This window comes from Myotis davidii, unplaced genomic scaffold (assembly GCF_000327345.1).
Source record: "Myotis davidii unplaced genomic scaffold, ASM32734v1 scaffold115, whole genome shotgun sequence".
In the NCBI taxonomy this organism is placed as follows: domain Eukaryota; kingdom Metazoa; phylum Chordata; class Mammalia; order Chiroptera; family Vespertilionidae; genus Myotis; species Myotis davidii.
Window position 1 is genome coordinate 1,628,238 of NW_006291010.1, and position 23,321 is coordinate 1,651,558.

Here is a 23,321-nt window from a genome sequence, read left to right on the forward strand (position 1 = left end):
GTTTTTTTTAATTAATCTGATATGCTGAAGAAAGATGAACTCCTGCCGATTCATTAAGTAAACCATTAGGCTGTGAGTATGACGTATAGATTTTTACTTCCTATTGTGTATTTGAGGATCAGATAAGTATGTGAGGATCTGATGGTTAAAAATCAGCTTGTCATGCTGCTAAATCAAACGTTTTTTTCATCATAGTTTTCTATATAGCTGTGCTAGAATGTTGTGAAGATCTTGGGAGTGCTACTTGGAAGACTATTATACATTCTTAACAAATTAGAATAGACAATATCTTCTACCATTTCTTATTTATCCCAGAGACTCAGAAACTATACTATTGGCATCACTTTAGACAAAAAGATCAAGTGTAGTGACAAAGTTCAGAGTTTAAGTTACCGAAAAGATTCTATTGTAAGACTTTTGGGCAAAAAGGTCTGTAATATCCACTGAGTTTCCTGTTGTTTGTTACTTGATGTTTTTTTGTTTAGAAAAGGTTTTTATGTTTAATAGATTTAGTGGTGAATTGTAATTGGTACATTGGGGGGAATAACTGATATAGATAAGTTCAGGGTTTTTAAAAAGTAGCTAATTCATTTACTTTTTCCTAGTGTAGCATAATTTCAGATTCTTATCCCATCAAAGTTGGAAGCAAGAGGACTATTTTGTCACATTTTCTTCTTGGACTCACTTTACAGGTCACTGAAAACCAGAAGTAAGCTACATATATTCATCGACATTATATTGGAAAATGTTTAATGATTGAGATTCTCAAATGAAAGTGATCTCAGTCTAAATTGATGAAACATTTAAAAATAATTGTTACTTAATGCAATTATGTACATTTTTAAGAACATACAGTAAGTGTATACAGGTTAACAGAAAATGCCGCTTACTAGAAAGGTTGATTTAGAATCCCAGTACTGTACCATGAAATTTTAGAGTTCAAAAGAATTTTCAAATAGTAGTGTTTGTTAGGAATCTTCTTGCACAAATGCGGTTCTTATATAAAAGCAGAGTGTTGGCCCCAAAGCCCTATCACGGAAGTACCTCACTACCGTCACCCCCACATCCCATTGTCCTTTAAGGATTCTAAATCAACCTTTCTAGTAAGTCGCATTTTCTGTTAACCTGTATGCACTTACTGCATGTTCTTAAAAATTTACAGAATTGCATTAAGTAACAATTATTTTTAAATGTTTCATCAATTTAGATTGAGATCACTTTCATTTGAGAATCTCAATCATTAAACATTTTCCAATATAATGTTGATGAATATTTTTAGGACCTCAATCAAAAAATATTACTAGGTATACAACTTACTGCTCTAAACCATTACACTCATTTTACAGATAAACAGGTTCAGTGAGGTTATGTGACTTGACCCAGGATCACCCATCAAGAGAGTAAAACCAGCCGAAACCGGTTTGGCTCAGTGGATAGAGCATTGGCCTGTGGACTGAAAGGTCCCAGGTTCAGTTCCGGTCAAGGGCATGTACCTTGGTTGCGGGCACATCCCCAGTGGGAGATGTGCAGGAGGCAGCTGATCGATGTTTCTAACTATCTCTCTCCCTTCCTCTCTGTAAAAAATCAATAAAATATATATTTTTTTTTTTAAAAAAAAGAGAGTAAAACCAGATTTAGCCCAATTCTTTTAATTCTTCGTTGAATATCCTTTCCACCTTACCATTGATAAAATAAGAATAAATTGTTCTGAAATACTTAAATCCTGAAATCTTTATATTAAATTGTATAACCTACTTAACATGACTTGCCCATGCTAGTGATAGAATTATCCCAATTAATATTCTGCTTATGAAAAATATCTAGTTGCGTTTTGGAAAATTAAATGGCTTACTAATTCTTAGAACTTTTATCACCTGCATCTCAGTTAATTTGGTTGCACCCAACTGTCCCCGGCAATAAAATTCTGCCTTATCTTGGGCCAATAGGCTTAATTTCAGAAAAGAGAAAGTTTAAGACTATACAATCTGACTACCTGGGGCCTTCTGAAGAAAGAAGAAACCCAGGAAGCAGGTCCTAAGTGAGAACTATCCCCAGAAGTTTAATGGAGGGCTTACAATAGGAGTGAAGCAAAGAGGGTATTACAGAAGGGCACTGTAGAGTTAAGGTACAGAGACTTGCCAGACTTTATTAGTAATGTGCTGTGTGACTTTAAGCAAATGATATCTAAGGTCCCCTCCAGCTTTCACATTTTATTCTGTTAACCCTGTGTGCATTTTCACCAATATTTTCATAGTACTTGTATGAAGATACAAATTCAGTTTGTGAACTAACCTTTTTCTTTCTTTCTTTTTTTTTTTTTTTTTTTGCTCAGTTCAGTTGATTTCTATTGGCTAGCAATTTTTAAAATTCTTCTAAATTAAAACTTCTACAAGATTGAATGAGGCCTGAGGCTTACTGACTTGATCTAATATTTTTTTCTCAAAAAGGTTGTCTTAAGTTCTTAAATACTGGCTATATATAGAGAGAAAAGGCAATTCCTGTCTAATTATAATATTTGAGTGTTGATGTAGTACAAAGTAAAAATAGTATTTGTTAAATAACTTGAGAGTGTTCTAACCAAACTTTCAGTTTATATAATTTTGGATTGTGAGTTGCAACAGCTAGCATCTTGGTGTTTGAGTGCAAAGATGGTTGTCCAGCCTCAAAACATTGGTTCTTCGCTTCCTCATTCTAAGACATTTGAGCTCATTCATTGAGCTGTATAAAGTTCTTTTCATTTGAGGGTTGATGAGTTCGTTTCTCTTATTAGTGGGTCCTGGTACTCTCAAAAGGCCTTCACTTTTTGTTAGGTTTCTAGAAAAGTTATGAAATTTTCTGAAGATTTGTTCACATCAAAAGGGAATAAAAGGGGACGTGCTGTAGTCTCTAGTACATAAACAGGAAGAGGGTAAGACTTTTATACTCAGGCTGTTGTAGGGGAGCAGTGAGAGTGAAGACTCCATGGCAGGATCTTCTGTATTACCAGCTTCGCATGGTCATGTCCCCATGGTCATGTTCTCTTGGCACTCTTATACAGCATTCAGTCTTTCTGGCTTCAAAGCCTTAGCAGATGGCACAAATGCTATACTTTCATTAAAGACAGCCTACAATACGTATAACTTTATGTGGTATAATGAACATTTATTTCATAATTCACAAAGGAAAATAGAAACGTTTTTAGGATTTGAACTTCAAGGAGCAAGGAAGGTGTCAGGTCTGTTACACCAGTGGTTCTCAACCTTCTGGCCCTTTAAATACAGTTCCTCATGTTGTAACCCGCAACCATAAAAATATTTTCGTTTCTACTTCATAAGTATAATATTGCTACTGTTATGAATCATAATATAAATATCTGATATGCAGGATAGTCTTAGGTGACCCCTGTGAAAGGGTCGTTCGACCCCCAAAGGCATCGCGACCCCCAGGTTGAGAACCACTGTAACCAATATCTTGACAGAATTCACTAGTTACAGTTTCAAGGGAAGATACTGATACTTTAAGTATAAATGGATAAGTAACTGTGTCTAGTTGGGAGAGATTATCCAAACCCATGTTTTCTGGGTCTGTTCTGTTCATTGTTGCTTAGTAGTTCGTTGTTGCTTTATTAAGGAGGGGAAAGGAATGAAAATAGATTACAGCTGACTCTTTAAAAACTTGGATTTGAATTGTGTGGGCCCACTTATACACAAATCTTTTTCAATAAATATGTTTCCCTGGATTTCATATGTGTGGATTCAACCAGTGGATCCACGGTTTTGACTATATGCATTTATTGATCTGTGCTATTTAATATACAGAACTTGAGCATCCAGGGATTTTGGTATCCATTGGGTTTTCTGGAACCAATCTCCCACGGATGCCGTGGGACAACTGTAAAATTTTGGGGTAGTCAAAGATTATATACAGATTTTCAACTGCACGGGAGTTCTGCTACCCTAACCCTAGCATTGTTCAAGGGTCAACTGTACTTAAATCTGTTTTGCAGTGTGGAAACGACTTTGGTGAACTTTAAGTTGATTGTTAAAATGAGGTTTAAAAATGTGAATTCATGTAGTATCAGATTCCCTGCTGTATAAAACTAGAATGGACTTTTCAGTTTCTTGTGTATTTTAATACGAGATTTTACATGTTGATGCCTCCATCAGCAATCAGTAGATGAATGCATTTATGCCTGTGCTCAGTAAATGGTTTGAGTGTTAGTAGGAGTGGAGACTTGTCATGCCTAAAGTTGATATGATTGTTTTTCCCCCAGAATCACCTTCCTCCCAAATTTCTGTTTTTGGAAAACTGTACTTTTGGTTGATCAAATTAGAGGTCTGACATCTTTGATTCGGCCATTTCATCCATCCTTTATCATTGAGTCCTATCTCCTCTACATTTGAAATGTTTCAAATGTCCACAGTTCTTCCCATTCCTAGTCCAGTATCACATCGTGTTTTACTTGAATACTAACTACTTGAAATTTCTCAAACTGTCAGGAAGAATCTTTAGCCCTGTTCTGCTTACTAACTTACTTACATACTTAGCCTCACAATGCTTCCTAACTTGTTTCTATTTGGAGCCAATTTTGTGCTCATTCTTAGCCATAATGTTTATGCTGTCTGTTCAACTTACCCCAAACTTGTTATTTTTTCAAAATCAAGCTCCCTCTTCCAAGAGGTCTTTCATAGATATTTTCATTCACTTTGATAATCCTACTCCTAAAATATTTTTTTCCTACCACTTATTTTGAAAAATAATAATTGCTGTCCTGGATAGTTGTAACAAAGTATAGGTATCATGCTTTACAGGATTTTGGCATTAAGTGTAGCACCCAAAGATAATATAAACACTCAGTAAGTATGTTATTTGAATGATTTTTGTTTATTGAGACTTCTCACCCACAATAATTTTTAATTAAGCATATTCCTGTAACAACTTATTAGTTAATTAGATAAACCTTTATATTTACAACAGATATATCAAATTAGGGGGGAAATGGACATGATTATAAAATAGAATTTTTTATAAGCCAATTATAGTATTCAGCTATTTATAATATTACTTTTTTTATTGTATCACAAATATACAGGATATTAATTACTAATCGATGAGACTTCTGAAAGTCCAGTGTATTACACAGACATAATTAAGTACTATGATTTAATATATGAAACTAATATATGTTAGTATATTTTAGTGTGATTTCAAAAATTGAAGTATAGAATTTCACCGTTGAGCAAGTCAGAAATGTATTTTGTGAGTAGGCTCCAAACCAAATCATTATGAACCTCATAGATGTTAGTGAGCTTGGAGTGTTGGATTTTGAAATATTTTAAAGATTTTATTTTTCTGTGATACATATTTTTATATATAAAGCTAAAAGTTTTGTAGTTATATATGCCTAAACCGGTTTGGCTCAGTGGATAGAGCATCGGCCTGTGGACTGAAAGTTCCCAGGTTCAATTCCGGTCAAGGGCATATACCTGGTTTGCGGGCACATCCCCAGTAGGAGATGTGCAGGAGGCAGCTGATCGATGTTTCTCTCTCGTCGATGTTTCTGACTCTCTATCTCTCTCCCTTCCTCTCTGTAAAAAATCAATAAAATATATTTTTTTAAAAAAGGTTTGTAGTTATATAAATATTTGGGTTTTACTATAGTCTTTATTTGTATTGAATGGTTTGGGCTTTTAATTTTTATTGACACAAATTATAATCCACAAATGGGGTAGTATCAGAGTATAAGAATCATTCACCGTCAGTTGGGCTACTGGAAGTAGAGCTGGGAAATTCAAAGGAAGAAATATGAATAGTGGCTGCCAGGTGACTCAACCAAAGCACAGGCTTTTACTTCATGTAACAAATCACTCCTTCCAGGATAAAATTAAAGCTGAAACCTTGGTTTGTTACTTGTTCCTTAGCACCATCAAACATAGCTGAATTCAGTCTTATCTGTAGTACGTGGGAAAACTGACTCAAAAAACAGATGGTTTAGGTAGTTTATTTTTTTCTATTTCATGTTAGAATGTCTTGCCTGAAATGTAGGTATTTTTAGCATTAATTCTTCTCAGCATCCTAGATTCTTAGCAAATAATTCTTTATTATTATTTGGCTCTTTATTCATTTAGAAAGAGACTTTCCTGAAATTAGTCACATTTAGATTATATATTGCTAGAAATATTGTTTGTGCGCTTTATGTATTATGCTTAAACGTGTAATTAAAGGCAGTACTTTTGTTTCAATAGCTTACAGCAATAAGACAACTTCTAAAAGTTAATATATATTTATATATATACACACATACATGATACAAACGTAGACTGCCTTCAGTTTCTTCAGTATATTGGTGGGGAGAATAAGTACACAGAAGGAATTATCAAAGAAGTCGTTTAGAATATAAGGAAATAAACGGAAGATGGGGAATGATAAACAATGAAGAAAGTAAGAGGAAATTTAGAGGAAGAAATGGAAGAAAGAAAAGAGGGAAGGATTAAAGCAGCCTTTCCAGAACTCTCCATGTATTTCCATGAACAGTTCTTCATATAAGTGTAATTTATCTGTTGCATTTTTATTTTTGCTTTACCCCTAAAAGGGAAAAAAAGAAGCAAGACAAGGTGAGAAAGGAGTCCCAAACAGTATCTGGGATTTGGAATCACAGGAAAGGGAAGAGAGTACAGTCTTCAGCGTTTCAGACCTCAGATCATTCTTATGGCTACCACACTGGGGCAGCTATCTTTGGTTAATCTGAGACCTGCTCCTAAGGTCTGTTGTCCATTGTTCAAGTACATGGCTTTGGTTGTTATTTAATATTTATTTATGGCACCTGTTTCTACTTACTTTGACATTTGGACACTCACTGTTAGCAACCGCTTAACCTTTTGAATTATTGCTTTGTGGCTTATAAAAAGAGACCAGGCAAGAGTGAAGGTGAACTGGTACAATGTAGTTACCATACTGGAAAAACAACTCAAAATAAATGCCTGTAGCTGAGGCCAAGAGGCAGTCAGGTTTTGGCTCTATCAACTTATATTTGAAAGACATGTAATTTTAAAAATTCTCCATCCTGTCTTTTGTCTAGATTACCACATCTACTCCAGAGAAAGTTTGATAGAAAGTCCTATGTTCCACTTAAAAAGATTTGCAGAACATATTTGTAAATTATTCTTTAGTACATGAATTTCTCAAGTTAATGATTGCATTAAATTAATATTCTTACTTTGCAGGAAGTTGGTGAGCCATCTAAAGAAGAAAAGGCTGTAGCCAAATACCTTCGATTCAACTGTCCAACAAAGTCTACCAATATGATGGGCCATCGGGTTGACTATTTTATTGGTAGGATTATATATGTTAGTGTATATACTTTATGAAGATACCTACATTTGGGATATGTAGACGTTTTAAAAGTGTTTTCCAAGTGTGGTTAGGGGAGCTGGGTGATGACAATTGATTGTCCTTTTCTTTCCTTTTATGATTGAAACTATCAGTAATAAGAAGATAAAAGGAAGTACTTTGTAATAACATTTCTTGGAAATTTTTTAAAAGGAATTTGTTTTCAGTATTAATACTACCTTTTGTTCAGATAGTACATGTACTTAAAGATAATCCGTTTGTAAAACTCTGGAGTAGAATTCAGTGTGAAGCAAATCCTGTTGGAACCACCTTAGGAGCTTTGGATCTTCACATAATCCAACACCCTTATTGTAAGCTAGTGTTACCTATAACATAGTCCCATAGCTTATAAACAGTAGTTGAGTTTGCCTCTGATCCATTAAGATTGAATTGCCATTATAGAAAAGAAATTTACTTGCCTTTCTTATATAATTATAATGATTAATTTTTATATTCATTAAGAGTTTAGAAAAATTGATGTGCTATTCACTTCAGAACTAATATATTTAGCTGCTTCTAGCAGTAGCTTGTTCAGAACTTATTCCTCAGTGGGTTACAGTTAAAAGCATAATGACAGAATTTGTTACTGGAGGAGAGGAAGATTTTTTATTTCTTTAGCCTTCATTTAATTGTAATTATTCGATGACTGATATATTTATTTTGAATTCTTTGTTTAGAATATTTTCCCATTAATTTATCTTGCCTTAGTTAATGTTTTAAAATATAATTTATTTCCCAGCATTACTTTAAAAAGATGCTTACTGATATGCTTCACAAATGGAGGTTTTGAGGAACTATTTATCATGATCATGTCAGACTTAAATTTTCTATTGAATTTGGTTTTATTTTCTGATGCCATTATGTTGAAATTTGCCTTAGAAAATATTATTTAGGTAGACATAAATTTCTATGTATACTAAATGTAAAATAATAAATTTCTTCTTTAGCTTCAAAAGCAGTGGATTGCCTTTTGGATTCAAAGTGGGCAAAGGCCAAGAAAGGAGAGGAAGCTTTATTTACAACAAGGGAGTCTGTGGTTGACTACTGCAACAGGTAGTGTTTATTTCTTAGTGAAGGATAACTCAATAGTAACTTAGTAATAATCTCCATAGTTCTGAAGCTTCTTACCCATTTTCATCATTAAATGTAGTGATATTAAAACATAGCCCAAACATAGCTTTTACATGCAAACTGGATTTCTTCAGTACCTCTGGAAGTACATTTATTTGGTTATACTATCATATTTTTACGATTTTTATTTGTGTTCTATTAACATTTGTACATTTGCCAGGCTGACTAAACCAAAGAGGTCAGCAATAAAAATCATACAACAGTGCCTACAGTGAACAAAAAAGTCTTTCTTTTCTAGAGCAAATGGTTGGGGAGTCTTCTAAAATTTTGGCATGGATTCCTAATAGACCTGTTGTTCCTGGGGATTTTGTTTGCTTGCTTGTTCTTTCAGTGCCTACACACTGACCTATTAGCCAGTACCCTTCCATATTTTGTTTAGTGATTGCTGATTTACTCCTTATAAAATCAAGGCAGCTGTAACATCTATTTTCTTGACTCCAAAATGAAGAATAGACAGTTCAGTAATCTGCACTAATAAAAGAGAAAGATGCAAATTGACCATCCCTGCGCACCCTCCGCCAGCCAATCAGGAGTGAGTATGCAAATTAACCCAACAAAGATGGTGGGTTAATTTGCATGCACAGGTGCTGAGTGGCTGGGGGCAGGGCAGGACAACAATGCAGGCGTTCCTCACTGCTCCAGCCGCTCCAGGCCTCTGGGCAGCGTGGGAAGGCGGAAAGGCAGCTCTGGCCAGCCGGAGCAAAGGCGGTGCTGGCAGCCAGGGGAAGTAAGGCCCATTCTTGCACGAATCTTCGTGCATCGGGCCTCTAGTGTATTCATGTTTTTCATAATTACTCCTTTGGGAAAAACTTTTGATGGTGAGTGGTATATAAAAATCAGTTTCCTCTTGGAAATAAGTACGCTGTTTTGTTTTGTTTTTCATTTTTTCCCTTTGGTTTAAATAGTTCAGCATATTTATTAAGATGTTGATGAACCAAGTTTTTTTTTTTTTATGACACTATAGTTTATAGTAGGTGGGAATTTGACATTTTAGATTGTTGTATATGTATGGTAGGGAGGTACACATAGCAATTCACTAGTATATTGTCTAAAGACATTTAAAGTATCAGCCACATGAGGCTCCTCTGAAAAACCATTACTTCACAGCCTTGTTTTTAAAGCTGTAAAGTTAAGGAATTATTTAAAATTTCTAAAATTGCCCTATCTGGTTTGGCTCAGTGGATAGAGCGTTGGACTGTGGAAGGGTCCCAGGTTCCAATTCCAGTCAAGGACACATCCCCGGGTTGTGGGCTCGATCCCAGTAGGAGGTGTGAAGGAGGCAGCCAATCAGTGATTCTCTCTCATCATTGATGTTTCTATTTCTCCCTCTCTCTTCCTCTCTGAAATCAATAAAAACATTTAAAAAAATTTTTTTCTTAAAATTTGTAGTTGTTAAAAACTAGAGTCACTAATGGACCTTTCAGAAGCAATACAATTTTCATTGTTGGAGCAGGGATGAGCTAACAGTGGTATAGTTGGTATTTTTCTTTACAGCCACTTGTATGTTTAGCACTCCAAAGTACAAATTTCCCTGCCTTGCCTCAAAATAGATTTTTTTATATGTGATATAAAAACTAAGCAATGTAATAAACACAAAAACAGAGAATGCTATGTAAATTATCCAAAGTCACACAGCTATTAAAGTATCAGCCCGAATTCTAAATGCAACAGTCTTACTCCATAGCCTGTGCTATATATATATTTCAGAGACGAAGAGTGAAGGAGAGAGATAGAAACATCAATGATGAGAGAGAATCATTGATCGGTTGCCCCCTCACGCCCCTGCCATTGAAGATCGAGCCTGCAATCCTGGCATGTGTCCTGACCTGGAATTGAACTGTGACCTCCTGGTTCATAGGTCAACGTTCAACCACTGAACCACACCAGTCTGGCCACAGTCCATGCTCTTAACCACTGCATGCTATACTGTCTCCTCCAACAAAATGATGATGCATTTAATGAAGTAAAAATAAAGATGAAGGAATTCACCTGTCAGTTCAGGTATCCTCTGCTTTCAAAAGCTCACAAAAGACCTACATTATTTTTTAAATATATTTTTATTGATTTCGGAGAGGAAGGGAGAGGGAGGGAGAGATAGAAACATCCATGATGAGAGAGAATCATTGATTGGCTGCCTCCTTCACACCCCCTACTGGGGATCGATCCCACAACACGGGCATGTACCCTGGACCGGAATTGAACCTGGGACCCTTCAGTCCAAAGGCCGATGCTCTATCCACTGAGCCAAACCAGCTAGGGCAAGACCTACATTATTACAGTAACAGCTTTATTTGTAAAAGCAAAAATCCTCTTCAGATTTCTTTAGGTTAACAAAAATAGGTACTAAAGTGAAGTGACATAAAGCAAATTTTTGAAAACCAAGAGATACCCTTATTTTCCTCCCTTTCAGCTTACAAAAGGTTTCCTAGGAACTCTCTTACTTTCAAATAGCAGGGAAAATAGAACTATTTGAATATTAAATCTATAAGCCCAAATTTCTGAGGAGAGCAGCCAGCATTAAGCCACATCTGTTAGCTTTTTAGAAGTATTGATACCTTGTTATATGAAAAGCCCAAAAGACCTGAGTACAGAAAATGCCCTAGAGCTGTGGTTGGCAAACCGTGGCTCACGAGCCAAATGCGGCTCTTTGGCCCCTTGACTGTGGCTCTTCCACAAATTACCACATGCGGGCGCACACATACAGTGCGATTGAAACTTCTTGGCCCATGCGCAGACATCAGTATTTTGTGGAAGAGCCAGTATTTTGTGGAAGAGCCACCACAGTCAAGGGGCCAAAGAGCCACATGTGGCTCGCAAGCCACAGTTTGCCGACCATTGCCCTAGAGATACACTTATTTTTCATTGTGTATGTTATTCCCATTCATGTCAGGTTGTTTTTCCTTTCTGCACTAAAATGGGGACACATAACTACTTAAATTCTTCAAAGCCACTTCTAATACAACCATGGAGGCCTCATGATGGCCAAGCCCTCATGGATTCCTGCTTGGCTATAGACAAAAGTACAAAAGGACACTTTTCCAGTCTCATTTTCTGAAGCTGCTAAGTGGGCTTAAGGGAGTCTGAAGACAAGCAGAACCAGAAAGTGTAGGATAATACACAAAACAAACTTATCTAAGATGTCCTAGTGCAGTGGTCCTTTGTGTCCTATTTCAAGCACGAACTCTTCAGCCTTTAATCTAGCACCATCCTAACTCTCCCAAATGACTGCATCACCAGCGCTCAGTCCAATAATCTCCTTCCAACTCCTGCTCATATGCCACACTCATTCTCTCTTCTAGTCTTTATTTAATCATAACCTGCCACTTTTCCCAAATGGTTCTCCCTCTCTCCTGTCTGCTTTTCAATATATATATCTCTCAAGTTCCATCTCCACCATGTGATACTCCTCAGGTCCTCCAACTCACATTAATCTTTGTATCTAAAGTTCTACAGTATTTATAAAGGTGCTATCATATAGTTTAGCCCTTAACTACTTTAGAATTGTAGCACGTGTTAGTTTTTTTTTACTTCTTGGCAGCTAAATCTGAAGGCAATTGTAGGACTGTTTTATACTTTATTGTTACTTGATAGCACAATGTGGGCATTTAATGAAACCTCACCATTGTCACATAAGTGAAAGTCCTGAACACATATCTGGCATCTATAAATGTTTGTTAAACCTAAAAAAAAAATTAAGAGGTGAGGAAAGCAATTTAATAACTTGCTGCCTTTAATCAATTTATTATTCAACAAATATCTATTACATGCCAGGCCCCGGAAATACAAAGATGACTGTGACTTGGTTCCTGCCTCCAAAGCACCTAATCTAGTCTGTTAAAGAAGATTCATGACTGCTACAGTGCAGTGTGTTCCGTAAGGAAGACAGAGATGGGGAAACTTCAAGAATGGCTTCACAGGAAAAATGTGTTTTTTCAAATTTTGAAACATAGATAGCTGATTACCCAGCAAACGATAGGAGAAAGGACATTTGATCCTGGCAAAGGGCACAGAACAGGGAAGTATGGGGAAGTAAGATAGGGAAATATGAATAGTTATGTGAAAGTGTCAGAGAACTTTGTGTAAGTGATTTGTGCTATATGATGTACTAAAGCTTAATTAATGGAGGCCCTGGTATTATTACAGCAGTAAATGTCATCTCACTTTTGAGGCATACAGTGAGTTGAAGTAGAAGCTCTCTGGAAACCTATCAAGGAATAAGTCAATGATTCTACTTATTACTAGTATTACTTATTACAGGATGGAATGATGTTAAAATTAGTGATTCGGGAGACCAAATGTGTTTGTGTATGTGTATTCCATACCTATTAAAGAAATTCAAGATTTTGTTATGGCAGTAATGGCTAACATATATGTCAGGCACCATGCTTCTCATTTAGTCCTAGAAACCCCTATGAAATAGCTACCACATTTTTAAAAAACATTTTTATATGTGTTTTTTTTTTATTGATTTTAGAGAGAGGAAAGGAGAGGGAGAAATAGAAACATCAGTGATGAGAGAGAATCGTTGCTCGATCGGCTGTCCCTACATGCCCCCTACTGGGAATTGAGTCTGCAACCCAGGCATGTGCCCTGACCAGGAATCAAATGTGACCTCCTGGTTGATGGGTTGATGCTCAACCACTGAGCCACACCAGCAGGGCTGAATATGAATTTTTAAACAATTTGGTTTACAGTCTATTTTCCTTTTATGGGGTGGAGCAACTGTGCAGGAGTGGTGACAGAGCTGATTTTCCTACTGGCTCTGTGCACTTCTGTGTCTACTCACTAAGGGAAAGATTTTTTTCTCTTAAAATTCTGTTTGATTTTTTAAATTATTTATTACTTTATTAAGAACAAATATTTCCACTTAAAATGATATAGAAGAAAATCCAAATTAGTTATATAAAACACATTACCATTTGAGAATGTGTACTCAAGTATCTGTGTGTATATATATATGTACTCTTCATATATGGAAATCCATAATATGAACTGTAATATGAAATGCTGGTTTGTAACTAATATACAATGAATAGGATGTGTTTTTGTTTTCATGTTAAGTGGTAATTAATGTTCCTGATAGAAAATCTGGAAATCACATAAGTACAGAAGTAAATAAAATTAGAATATTTTCATTATAAATTTTTATAAGAAATTCTGAAGTAGAGTAAAATTTTGAAATCTCCCTTAATATTCAAATACCTACCACTACTCTTAAATCTCACTTTCTACCCATAAGTAGTTAATTATTAAGGGACTCATTTCAATTTTTTGTTGGTTTACGTACATATGTATATGTGTAGCGGATATTAACGGTTGAGTTTTTAGGGGTATTTCACACAGTTGCACGATTACTTCCTATATAGATCTTTTGAACAAGTGGAAGACCAGGTGAGGATACCTAAAAGTTAGCTTTGTGAAGATGTCCATGGGGTGTACTAATGGGGCAGCAGAAAGAAGCCCAGCCAGGCACATAAAAACCAGTGCTTGGAGGGCAGAGCATAATACCAGAAATAAGTGATCATTTGGCAGGAGAGGGGCATCCAGTTAACAGGTGGTATGACATGCTTAGCAGGCCCCTGAAGGTGGGTAATGACCATTAACAGGCACAGGTGGTGGCAGTGAGTTGTGTTTTGGTGATTGTACTTGATCAAGCAGAAATGAAGGCACAAATCAGAAACTCTGAAACTGGAACATAAGATTTGAAAAGATGGCTTTGAGGTGACAAATGTCAGGATTTTTCAGTGGGATTATAAGGTTAGAAATTTGAGACAACATTAAATAAAACAGAGTCATGGTTACTCTTAATGAACGTAGAGAAAATTTCATAAGGATAATTCCAAATCTATACAATCTCATATCTAAATTATGTAGTTTAAAAATGAAAATTAGCTTTTATATACTCAGATTGGCTCTGTAGTATTTTTTTATGTTATTAGAGGTGGGGTTGATTTTTATTTTCCATGGCTTACTAATTATAATTTCTCTGTGAGTTGCCAATGTATGTCTTCCCCTGCTCATTTTATTCAGGTCTTGATATTTTTGCTTTTCAGTCTGTATCTTATAATTTTCATACCTTTTTTCTAAAGGCTTTTAAAGAAACAGTTTTTTCACCGAGCACTAAAAGTAATGAAAATGAAGTATGATAAAGACATTAAAAAGGAAAAAGAAAAAGGAAAAGCTGAAAGTGGAAAAGAAGAAGATAAAAAGAGCAAGAAAGAAAATCTAAAGGATGAAAAGACCAAAAAGGAAAAAGAGAAAAAAAAAGATGGTGAAAAGGAAGAATCCAAAAAGGTGATTTCAATTAAGATTAAGTAAAAATCAAAAGTCATTATGTGCACAGGATTACTGGCATATGAGCAATCTTGAAATGCTATGTAACAACCATCCTATTATAATAAAAGGGTAATATGCAAATTGACTCTAACAGCAGAACGACTGGGAATGACTGGTCACTATGACACATACTGACCACCAGGGGACAGACGCTCAATACAGGAGCTGCCCCCTGTGGTGGTCAGCACACTCCCATAGGGGGAGCTCTGCTCAGCCACAAGCCAGGCTGACGGCTGCCAGTACAGCAGTAGTGCTGGAATCCTCTCCCGCCTCCTCAGCAGCACTAGGGATGTCTGACTGCAGCTTAGGCCTCCTCCCCACTGGCGAGTGGACATCCCCCAAGGGCTCCCGGGCTGCCAGAGGGATGTCTGACGGCCATCTTAGGCCCGATTCCCTGGGGAGCGGGCCTAAGCCAGCAGGTGGTCATCCCCTGAGGGGTCCCAGACTGCAAGAGGGCACAGGCCAGGCTGAGGGGACCCCCTCCCCCCCCCGAGTGCACAAATTTTTGTGCACCGGGCCTCTAGTATATATATATAAAAGCCTAAGCGACCGTTAGACCGAACAATCAGTCGACCAGTCACTATGATGTGCACTGACCACCAGGGGGCAGATGCTCAATGCAGGAGCTGCCCCCTGGTAGTCAGTGCACTCCCATAGCCAACCTCCCACAGCCCCTCCCCCCAGTCAGCCTCCCTCCCCACCATGATGGCCCTGATCAGAGGGCCAGCCAGCCAATGTCCCACAGTCCCTCCCCCCAGCCGGCCAGCCCCTCAACCAGCTGACCAACCTCCTGGGGTCCCTTCCCCTGGCTGGCCCCTTATAGGCCTTGATTGCCAGCCAGGCCAAGGGACCTCTACCTGTGCACAAATTCGTGCACTGGGCATCTAGTTTAAGATAAGCATGTTCGGGTTTTTATAAATACCATGGTTGAGAATTTTTATCTCTGTATCTCAAAGATTAAAATTTTGTTACTATATGAATGTCATTGTGCTTTTTGCTTGTTTACTTGTTTGTAAGTGCTTTTTCTTCTATTTAACTTGTGTTTTAATAGGAGGAAGCTCCAGGAACTCCCAAAAAGAAGGAAACTAAGAAAAAATTCAAGCTTGAGCCACATGATGATCAAGTTTTTCTGGATGGAAATGAGGTGAGAGTATCTAGCTGATAGGTAGAAATCCTGTTTTCCATAGGAATATTTAGAATTATCTTGAATGCTTTCGCTAAGAAAACAATTTAGATAAATCTAACGAGGTAGATATAAAATTTACTCTTTTTAAAAATAAATTATTTCTCTGGCTCTGGCCAGTGTGGCTCAGTGTGTTGGAGCATCATCCCGTATACTAAAGGCTGGCGGGTTTAATCACCAGTCAGGGCACGTACAGGATGCAACCTATGGATGTTTTTCTCTCTCTCCCTCTTTCTTTCCATCCCCCGCTTCTCTAAAATCAATAAAAAACATATTTTGAAAATCAATAATTTATCTGAAGACATGAAATTTATGAAAAATCAGTCAGAATTAGGTTCAGCTGTGTATGAGTGATAGGAAACTTGAAATAACAGTTAAAACAAAATAAATGCTTATTTCTCTGTCATCAAGGAAATCTGAAGGATAAGCACTACAGATAATGGCAGCTCCATGGTAGGTCTGAACTCTCCCTTCTATGTGAAGAATAATTCCCTCATGGTCCCAGATGATTGCCAGCCTTGTATCTGCATCCAAAGGAGGGAAGAAGAAAGAGGGACCTGCCTCCTCTTTAAGGACACCTCCCAGGAAACTGGCAGTTTCCTTTCTTGGATTCCATTATCCAGAACCTATTCACATGGTCATGCCTACCTGCAGTAAAATCTTAGAAATATGCTTTTTGTACTGGGCAGTTGTTTGCCCAGCCAAAAATGCAGGATTTCCATTGCTATCAAAGGAAAAAGAGCAAAATGGTTAATTTAGTCATTAAACCATTACGGAAGTATTAGTTATATACTGGCCATTAAATTGTTGTGATTTTCAAGATCTATTCTTCCTATACCTAATACAAAAATAGTATATGTAAAGTAGAATTAGTGATTTCTGGGAGGTATGAGTTTGAAATTCTAGGAAAGCTTTTCAGAAAATATGTGTCCTAGGCTCATTTTGGACACAATTGCATGAGAATCTCGTGTGTGTATGTGTGTGTGTCTTCTTCTGCAACATGTCCCAGGGTGATTCTGATGTGAACCCATGCTTAAGAGCCACATAATTGGAGACTACACATCAACATTGGCCAAAATATTATGCCACAACATTTTTATAGATGCTGGGAATAGCATGATACATAGTCTCTTCTTAGATGCTCTTATTGTCTAGCAAACGTACAAACTTTAAACATGGTACTATGTTACAATGTGTTAAGTGTAATGATGTGAGAATACAGATTAGAGATTGTTAATTTAATCAAGAAGATAAGGAGTTCTGAAGATCCTAAACACTTGAGCTGAGCCTTGAAGGATGATTGGCACATTACCAGGTGCACCAGGAAGGTGTTATAGACCTGTTAGGCAAATGAAGCAGTTTGAGCAAAACCATGATGCTTGCATTCCTGAAAAGGCTAGATTTTATTCTGTAGAAAGATGTAGCAAAGAAGCAGGCTTTCAAATGTACAGAGGTGGGAAATGTCTTTAAAAATTTGGTTTTTTAGAATGCTAACTGGCAGAAGTGATGTCTGTGGATCTGATTTCCAGGGGAAATATGCAGAGTTAAAGAAAAGAAGAATGGAACCTCCAGTGTTAAAAATAGAAACAAATCAAAAGACAATACCAAAGAGTTGTCAAAGTAGAACCAGGAAATGGAAGGAGTATTGTTATTTATAGAAATTAAGAGATAAATCTAGGAGTTTTGTGGATGATGATTATGCAGCGTTTGATTGTTCTGAATGAAGTCAGTTTCTATTCTATAAAGTAAGTTAAGCTTTAAAGCAGTGGTTTCCAGTGTATAGGCTACAGACCTTCCCTGGGGAAGTAGGCAATGAAATTATTGCAGGAGGTCATAGCATCTTTATGTTCGATAAGCGTGACCTTTTAATAATGGTTTTTCGTATCATCCATGGGAAAGAAAAGGGTGGGGTTGAGAGCTGCCGGATCTGTAATAGAGCCTGGCTGGAAACTGTGCTCTTAACCCAGACTGTTCTGCTCATGCCAGTGTACATAATTATATTAAAGACAAAAAGGTAAACTTTTGGTCTTCAGGTTGAATAAGTAATAGTTTACACACATGAACAAATTGTTAAAAGCATGTAAATAGGTAGAAATTTACTTAAGTGCATTACAGAATTTATGGTTTTTTTAAACAGTTTTCTAACTGGAAACAAAATAAACCAAAATAATACTGAAGGAAAGGTATTTGAAATTTGTTTACCTTAAAAAGCAGTTCTCAAGTGTCAAGAGGTTGGAAATTACTCTTGTAGAAGATCTAAAACAGAATTGTGCTTACCTTCTAATGTGACCTTAAAACTTACAGCACTGTGGTTTCTTGATTCCTCTAGGTATTTGTGTGGATCTATGACCCAGTTCACTTTAAAACCTTTGTCATGGGATTAATTCTTGGTAAGTACAATCTCTAAAATTTAGAAAGGAAAATAAAAATGCGGATGCCATAAAGAAAAATATTTAATATAAAATAGTTATGTTTTTAAAATATACGTTAAAGTCAGAAGATAAAAGATAAAATGACGAGAGTATTTGCAACACATTAAAGCAAAGATATTTAAGAGATTAACAACCTGGTAGAAAAATGGTAAAGATAGCTCACAGATAAAGAAATACAGTGACCAATAATCATGAATGATACTTAATCACACTCATAATAAATACAAAGTAAAGCAACAGTGATTAAGAGAATTACAGAGTTTGATAATATCTATTCTTAATGAAGTTAGTCTAACACTTGAGAAACACTAACACTCTCCAACAGTTGATGGTATGTCCCTTGTTTACGTTTTTATGGCGGGCAGTTTGGCAATGCCTTTTCAGATTTTAAATGTATATACACTGACCCAGCTATTCTACTTCTCAAAATTTATCCCATGGCTGTTCTTTTTTTTTTCTTTTCTATCCTCATCCGAGGATGTATTTTTATTAATTTTTTTTAGGGGGAGAGACAGAGAGCAAGAGAAACATGGATGTGAAAGAGAGAGACATCGATCAGTTGTCTCCCATATGCATTCTGACCAGGGATCAAACCCATAACCTTTTGGTGTATGGGACAGTGCTCCAAGCAGCTAAGCCACTCAGCCAGGGGCCATGGCTGTTCTTAATACAGTTGCACAAAGAATTTATTCAGAAGTGTGCATTGACAGTTATCTATTCTAATCCAAATCCCTCAGATTATATTTAGGAGGGTAATTAGGCAATTGTGTCTCAAATTTTAAATATCTATATCTTTTGACCTAACAGTTACATCTCAGCTAATTTATCTTGTGCTGTAATCAGTTGTACAAATGTACATGTAGTTTGGTATTTGTTGAACTGTTGTGTATAATAGGGTAAAACTGGTAATAATTCTTATTCTTCAGTAGAAAATTACTCTGAAGGAAAATGGTGAAACTGCCCACTAGAATACAATGCAGCTTTTAAAGAATTAGGTAGAATGTACTGATAGATATCTAGAACTGATTAAATGGAAAAGAAATTGCAAAAGAGTAAGGCTAGTATAAGCTTATTTATGTAGAAAAAAATTCTATGTACCAAATTTAATTTTATATAGGCAGTCTCTACTAATTAACTTCTGGGGAATGAACCAAGAATTTGAAGAAGACCTCCCTTTATACCTTTTGCTTTGTTTTTATTTGTGTGGATTTTTAACTATGGGTATGTGTTATTCAGGTTGAGGGGCATAGGTGGGCAGGGAGAGAATGATTTAACAAGTGAAAAAAAAGGAGCAGTTAAACAAGCTTGATCAATAAGGTATCATAGGACCCCATTCAAAAAGTTGAAACTCAGATAATTCCAGTACAAATATCTGATAGCTATTGATTACCGACTAAGTACTAGTAATGTTGCTAATTATTTTATATGCATTATTTCATTTCATCCTTACAGCAACCTTTAAAAAATAGGAACAGACATGTATTAAATATATATATAAAGTAATTTAGCCTCAACGGGGTTAAATAACTTGCCCAGGGTTACTTAGCTTATAAATGATATAGCTAGAATTTGAATTCTGAGCTCTTTTGCTCTAAAGACCTAATAACCAGACTTCTAATTTCTTACAATTATTCAGTGTGGTCCCACTGTACTTAAAAAAAACTAAAGTTACTTGTATACAGTTTTCCTACCTATCAAAAACCTCTGTATCACACCTGAATGCACCTAAATATAAATAGTGGTGATAGTTATGATTTGTATGTTATTTTTTATACTTGCCTGTAATTTTTACAATAAGCATATATGTTACCATGAAAAAAATCCAATAAATATTGTTTAACTTAAAATCTTAGTCTGTAAAGATTTTCTCACGTAGGGAGGACAGGTCTGATACAGTCTTTCACTTCGGGAAAGAAGTAGGAATTTTTCTTAGCTTACCACAGGGTGACCTTTTCAGTTTGTCAGAGTTCCACCCCAGAATCAGAATCTCGAGAGAGGATCTGTTGAATCTTTTTTGTTGTTGTTAGTTTTATTGTTAGGTTGTTGTTTCTTTAAGCTCCCCTGTTCAGTAGACAGATATCTTATAGTCAAAAAATAAAGTAGACATTGCTGGAGAACAGTAGCAATTGATCATTTAAGGAGCTAATAACAACTTCACATTTTTTGACAGCACTTTTTTCTAACTATATGAAATTTATACTAGAAAACTCTTAACCTAATTTAGGAACAGCAGTTAAAATGTTAAACAGAATTATGGGAAATGGTTGATAATTGACCATATTTTACCTACAAAAATGGCAATTTTTAATATATCTTATAATTAAAGGCTAATGTGCAAATTGACCAAATGGCAGAACGACCGGATGCTATGATGCGCACTGACCACCAGAGGGGCAGACGCTCAACGCAGGAGCTGCCCTCTGATGGTTAGTGCACTCCCACAGGGGGAGCGCCGCTCAGCCAGAATCCGGGCTCACAGCTGGTGAGCGCAGCACCAGTGGCAGGAACCTCTCCCGCCTCTGCAGCAGTGTTACGGATGTCTAACAGTTGGTGGGGAGCGGGCCTAAGCCAGCAGTCAGACATCCCCTGATGGCTCCTGGACTGCAAGAGGGCGCCGTCCTGACTGAGGGACACCCCCCCCCCAACTCGAGTGCATGAATTTCGTGCACAGGGCCTCTATTTTAATATATTTATGTTTCACTTTTCCCCCTAGGAATATATTCACTGTTATATCATCCATGCCATTTAAAATTTTAATCTAAAAGTTATCTATGTAACTTTGTCATTTCTTCTTCCAGTGATTGCAGTGATAGCAGCCACCCTCTTCCCTCTTTGGCCAGCAGAAATGAGAGTGGGTGTTTATTACCTCAGTGTGGGTGCAGGCTGTTTTGTAGCCAGCATTCTTCTCCTTGCTATTGGTAAGTATTGTTAATAGTACAACTGACTTCAATAAGGTAGATATTGAGTATTTAGAACTGTAGCCTGGAGCTTCAGTAATTAACATCACAATTAAAATTGGTAAATAAAAAAGTGTATCGACCTACTTTTTGGGTCATATCCCAAATCTGACTCAGACTTGAAGGAGTAGTATATATGCTTGATTAGATTTGATCTATTCTGAAGAAAAAAAAGATTTAATATGGCTTAATGTGCACATTGATAGGGTTTAAAAATTAGCTACTACAAGGATGTTAATATTTTTATCATGATTGTTCTTTGTTATACATATTTTCAGTAAAACATTTTTATATTTGACTTAAGCAAATGAAACATAGTAAATATTTAAATTCCTTGTATATATTTAATAAATGATTCTAAACAATTGACTTACCATTAGGAAAAATCAATTTGTATCTCTGTGCCAAAATAAATTCTAGATGCATTAAGGAGTTTTAAAATGTTTTTTAAAAGTCAAACAAGAACACATGAGTAATTTTGTTTTACATCTCTGGATGTTTTTCATAGTTAAAAACAAAACGATATAAAAACCCAGTTTAAAAGAGGATATTAAAAATAAGTGATTAATAAATACATGAAAAATGCTCATCACTAGTAATCAAACAATAATAAAATAATGAAGTGGGTTTTGTCTATTTAATTAGGAAGATTTTTTTGAAATGGAAGCACTCAATGCCAAGAAGGGTTTGACTGGAAGGAAATGTACCTAAATATAAATAGTGGTGATAGTTATGAATGATTTTAATGCTATTTTTTTACACTTGTCTGTATTTTTTACAATGAGCATGTTACTTACCATGAAAAAATTCAACAAATATTATTTTACTTAAAATCCTAGTCTTTGAAGATTTTCTGACATTGGGTGGGCACGTCTAATTTAATTTTTCGCTTTGGAAAAGGAATTTTTCTTAGCTTATCCAAAGTTGTCTACTGATTTTTTACTTACATATAATTCCTTGAACCATCTAGAGCACCAGTTCTCAACCTGTGGGTCGCAACCCCTTTGGCAGTCGAACAACCCTTTCACAGGGGTCGCCTAAGACCATCCTGCATATCAGATATTTACATTACGATTCATAACAGTAGCAACATTACAGTTATGAAGAAGCAACGAAAATAATTTTATGGTTGGGTCACAGCATGAGGAATTGTATTTAAAGGGCCAGAAGGTTGAGAACCTCTGATCTAGAGCAAGCATGTCAAACTCAAAGGCTAACACGGGCCAAATAAACAGAGTTTGACATGCTTGAGTTTATGTTAGCATGTGGTACTGATTTCTGATTATTTTTTCCAACTGATAAATCAGCTTTCCACCAAGACATATAGGAGTATTTCTGTATAAAAATTAAAAACAAGACCCACATTATTAACCTAGTACCTATTGTTAGAGGACATAATTTGACCAAGAATACCTGAAGTAAGTGCAAGTTATTCTGAGGTTCTATGATAATAATAGACTCTTACATTTATAAAGCATTACTTCTACAGCCCTACGCAATTTCCTTCTGTATATGCCTTCATCCTAGACATCAAGCTATGTTCTGAGTTGGTGCCTCCATCCGTGGGCCCAGGAGCTCATCTAGTGTTTTCACTCAAGTGGGTTTACAGGCCTCTTTTTTTTTTTATCAGATCTCTGACTGTGTGAAGCCTTTCCACCTGCCTTTCATTTTTTTCCTTCCTGTAGCTTAGTCACCTTGAGAAAATCCCCTGATGCTTTGCATGTAACACAGCACATTTGTAGGCCAAGACATACCGTGAAGCAGGTAAATAGTGGTAGTGTATCAAGAATGAGAAGCCGCCAAAACTGGTTTGGCTCAGTGGATAGAGCATCAGCCTGCAGACCGAAAGGTCCCAGGTTCCGGTGCGGGAGGCAGCTGATCGATGTTTCTCTCTCATTGATGTTTCTAACTCTC

At 36.4% G+C, this 23,321-nt stretch overlaps 1 protein-coding gene across 1 annotated transcript in view; it reads left to right on the forward strand.

Moving 5' to 3' along the window:
• Positions 1–23,321, forward strand: part of SEC62 (SEC62 homolog, preprotein translocation factor) — a 30,336-nt gene that overhangs the window by 941 nt on the left and 6,074 nt on the right. Inside the window, exons 2-7 of the mRNA XM_006764088.2 lie at positions 7,203–7,311; positions 8,316–8,421; positions 14,589–14,793; positions 15,887–15,979; positions 18,348–18,408; positions 21,249–21,368. Coding sequence (XP_006764151.1) covers positions 7,203–7,311; positions 8,316–8,421; positions 14,589–14,793; positions 15,887–15,979; positions 18,348–18,408; positions 21,249–21,368 — 694 coding nt within the window. The remainder of the gene's footprint in view (positions 1–7,202; positions 7,312–8,315; positions 8,422–14,588; positions 14,794–15,886; positions 15,980–18,347; positions 18,409–21,248; positions 21,369–23,321) is intronic.